Source organism: Colossoma macropomum, unplaced genomic scaffold (genome assembly GCF_904425465.1).
Source record: "Colossoma macropomum unplaced genomic scaffold, Colossoma_macropomum, whole genome shotgun sequence".
NCBI lineage: Eukaryota > Metazoa > Chordata > Actinopteri > Characiformes > Serrasalmidae > Colossoma > Colossoma macropomum.
The window spans coordinates 21247784-21252200 of record NW_023494801.1 but is presented as its reverse complement, the minus strand read 5'-3'; the positions used below and the strand labels follow the sequence as shown (position 1 = coordinate 21252200).

At 39.7% G+C, this 4417-nt stretch overlaps 1 protein-coding gene across 1 annotated transcript; it reads left to right on the top strand.

Moving 5' to 3' along the window:
* The first annotated feature begins 1171 nt into the window (after nt 1-1171).
* LOC118821156 (protein FAM104A) lies at nt 1172-3959 on the top strand. The gene is made up of 3 exons (XM_036589622.1): nt 1172-1791; nt 1991-2105; nt 2795-3959. The coding sequence occupies exons 1-3, from the start codon at nt 1766-1768 to the stop codon at nt 3032-3034; spliced, it is 381 nt and encodes a 126-aa protein (XP_036445515.1). The 5' UTR covers nt 1172-1765; the 3' UTR covers nt 3035-3959.
* The last annotated feature ends 458 nt before the right edge of the window (nt 3960-4417 follow it).

Here is a 4417-nt window from a genome sequence, read left to right as displayed (position 1 = left end):
ACTTCCGGGTTCCTCGCGCTCCACGCTGTTGCTAAGAGCTACAGTGGACAGGAGTTAACTTTAAAACCTCACCTTCACAAAAACACACTTTCACTCAATAATGCACTTCAATAATATAATACTATCACGGTATTATATTATTATTTCAATATCATTTGATTCCATGTGATATCTCGATTCAATTTTTCATTTTCAGTTTGTTAGAGCAATAATTATACAATATTTGAAACAAAGATTTAACAAAAGTGCTTTATTGTGCCGCATACACGTACTCACACATGTATATGTATGTAACAAATAAATGAATGAAAAAGATTTTTTGTCAAACTGACCACTTGTTTAAATAAAGACAGAAAATAGCTTATTTATGATTAAAAACTATTGTTAATGCACGAACATTTCTACGGCTCTGTTGAAGTACATTTGCATTCGTTTTTACATTGCATGATTTTGTTTTGAAACAGTAGGCTACTTTAGGCCAGTTTGTGTTAAAGTGTTAAAATAACGCATCAGATAAAAAAGACAGCTGAACACGTAAACTGTGTACAAACTTTCTATTATTTCTCTAGATTATGTTTTTGCTTTTAAATTACATTGCAATTGCTCACTTGCTAGCTAAGCTGGTTAGTTCAGGTCCATAAAGTAAAAATCCTCCCCAGAATTTTGTTCCAACTGTGGACCTTCTCTGTTAAGCTCAAACAAGCAGCAGAGGTATCCAGACAGTTGAAATAAAATCCTGGGGAGGGGTTTTACTTTCTGGACCTGAATTACCCACCTTTGCTTCCTAGCGCCCACGACCCAGAAGGATAAGCGGCTTAGAAAGTGTGCGTGTGTGTGTGTGCGTGCGTGTGTGTGCGCGCTTCCTAGGCTATGTGCTTTGGGTGAAATGTTGAGTATTTACCCTCTATGTGTACCGTAGATATGGGCCAGATTTAGTGAAAACGTTGTAAAATTTTATTAACCAAAATGTTACCAATAAGCACTTTGGATTTTAATCCAAGAAAACATACATGTTATGACTACATATTAGAGGTTTAGGGGGAAACATGGTTGCCCTTCAGGCCACAAACACAATTTCAGCAAAAATGCACATTTCCAGCGAACTCGGGCTTCACCTGGACACCGGAAATGTCGCAACCATCAAACTGTGACGTACTCCGTTAGCTGTGGTTCCGCGCATGCGCATTACAATGTAAATAATAGCAATAGCTGGTAGCCGCTAGTAATTAGCCGGGGGCTGCTAAATAAGACGCTGCGTAACTATTAAAAGACTGTAGCAAAGTTAAAGGTGAAACGTCAGCGACAAGAGACGAATGATTAGCGTCACTGCGGCGTGAATCCACGTCTTATACCTCAGGTTCACAACTTCCGAGGACTAGCTAGCTAGCAGGCTAACCCTGAATGTAGCTGGGCAGGATGACAGTTAAATGAGCTGTCCGTTCTGAGAGCTTTACAGTCTGATACGCTGCATAAATGTCAAGGGTGGCCTTTATACTACTGTTCACATTTTTCATGATAAACAAAAGGTAAACAGGAATGTAGCTAAGTAGTCTTAGGGCCTTCTTGCTGGATGACTCGTAAGTTTGGTGCAGCTAATCTGGCTAACTGTTAGCTGGTTTAGTCTTGTTTGCTGAAGTGACGTTTGGGTTTTTTGTTCTTTGAGAAGCAGCTGCAGCTAAACAGGCAGGGTTTTGAATCCAGTTTAACTGCTAGAATTAACCCCAGTGCGTAGAGCATAGGACATCGTTTTAGCCACTGTGCAGCTATGTCAGCTATGTTATCCGAAAACAGGTGAGTTGTTTTTGCTTGTAGACCTATGTTCGCGTCAGTACTCTGCTCTCTTTATAGCAGACCGATATACAGTCTATAACACGACACTGACGTGTCATAACGAGTCGTGACCATGACTGCATTTATTTGTTCTGTGTAGCTCGATATAGCTTTATTATGCTGACCGTGTCTTAACATGTGTATCCGGCTGTACTTGTAGGAAACGTCAGCGTACTCAAGGCGATGATGCGGACGCACAGCTTATGCCTCAGGCCAAACGATTAAGCACAACACACAAGTCCTCCGAAATCAGCCAAGAAGCATGGGAGTCTGAGGTAAGAGAATCAGACAAAAAGGCCTACAGTGTTTTGAAACAGCTTGCCATGTCATATTTCCACCAACATTCGTACAGCTGAAGAACTGATAAATGTACAGGCCTAGTTCACAGTGAACATTTTGAGATAGGGTTGTCACTATTGATAATATTAGTCACTGAGTACTTGACTGATTATTTTGACATTATATTGAGTAACTAAAGGCCAAACAATTAAATTGGACCTGAATGAATGCTGATAAGCCATGCGTAGCCTTTCAAAGATTACAAAATGTTTTACTGGGGAAAAACAAAAATATTTAAAAATACTTTCCTGTAAAATTTACATATGAAAACCCAGTGTGGCAAAAGGATCAGGATCCGTTTGATACTGTAGGTGAATTTAAAACATGTCATCATTGTACATATTGCTAACTAATCATTTCTGCTTCAGCAAAAGGGGATTTGTAATCAGTTATTTGTTTTAAATCAAAGAATCAAGTTTAATCTTCTGTACCAAACTCATATTGGTAAACACCAATATAAATGTTACAGATTCATCACTAAATGGTGTACAGCAGACCTTTTTGACTACTCGTGAAGCTGTCCATTTAAAATAATGTTTGAAAGTAACATGCCCACCTGCCTTAACAATTATTGAAACGCTGATGCTGCAAGTGTGAATGATGTGTGATTTTGCTCAATGTTCAGTCCTCCAGCAGCGACAGCAGTGGGGTCAGTAGTCCTGAGCATGTGGCCGGGAGCAGCAGCAGTGCCAGCAGTCAGTATGGAGCCGACAACCTGGCAACCCTCGCTGGCCTTGGGCCCTGTAGTCCTCTCAGCTCCTCAGACCAAACTGGCCCCAGCAGCTCGTACCACCATATCAACCGCGTCCTGAGGGAGGCCCACTTCCACAGCTTGCAGAACAGAGGACAGTCCAGGGACAGGTGATTTTGTTTTCAGGGACATTTCTCTCATCTGTGGTGCATGAAAACGATGACACCTTTGCTCTGCTGAAAGCCTGATCACGTTCCCCAGAAGACAGGGTAAAGATTAAAGGTTAAAGCTTCATCAGCTCCATTGCCATTCAAGTCTGCTCTTACTTTCTAGATCTTTTCCACATGCTATAGCTCTCATTTGTGTTGGTGTGCTTTTGAATAGAACGTGTGACCTGGAACTGTAAACCCATTGACTAATTAGAGCACAAAAGTGTTCATACTGTAAGCAATAATAGCTTGGCTGCGATGCAACCTTTTGTGACATTCACACTGTGTACTTTTCCTCTGAACAGACCAGTTTACATATAAATGAGAGCTTTGCTTTGTGAATAACTCCATTTAGGGTGGAACTGCACTTGGAGCATATTATAATTTTATTATTATTTTGATGTCAGGATTTGGTGTGTGAGCTCAGTTGATAGTTTATCTGTGCACTTGAGGTGGGGGTGGGGTGAAGAGGGTCCCCAGCCAATCATATAAATTCACAATGCGACATCAAGGGCATCGTCTAGAAATCTATTGTTTATTTATTGAACCCCATTGCTGTATCGGCACTTGATGTATGTTCTTATATAGTATAAATGTGTATATGATTAAGGGCAAGGTGCTTACTTCTATGCGATGAAACAGCCAACCTGCTACGTGTTGCTCTTACTTGAATGCACTGATATGTGTTCAGGTTTCCTCACCCCATCCCTTACTTTCTGTAGTTGTTTTTCCAATGCAGCCGGCCATGCGGACCCTCTGGAAGGTTGCTGCTTGAATTTGCATTTTAAAGATTGTTGATTATTTTTTATTATACCTTTTTGTATGGAAAGATGCATTACATTTTACATTCAGATCGCATACATTTTAAAAATAAAGATGGCTGTTCATAAGTATGAGTACACTTTGTTTAATTTTTCAATATTTGTGAATAATTCAATCGCTGAGATGTAAACAAAGTCACTCAAAATGGTTTGATGTGAAATAGTTCATTGTAGATTAATTTACTGACTCTGATTTCTTCACAGTGGCGGTGATAGGAACCAGGTATCACAATGTCTACAACCATTTTATTTATTATCCAAAATGACCTGTGAACCTACACATGTTTGAGTTCTTATATGTTCTGTTGATAAATGAAAATGGTGGTAAATCTGAACATATGTGTGTCCGTTGGGTACTGCTTTGCCTTGTATGTACCTCTGTGACATGAATGGATGAATAAGTTTTAGGCCAACATTGTTTTTCAAAACTACTGTAAAGCAATACCGTTAATGTCAAGGGTAATAACTTTCTGTAGTTTTTAGGGACATTAAAGGCTTGGATGTCTTGTTCCTATTACCTTCAAAGG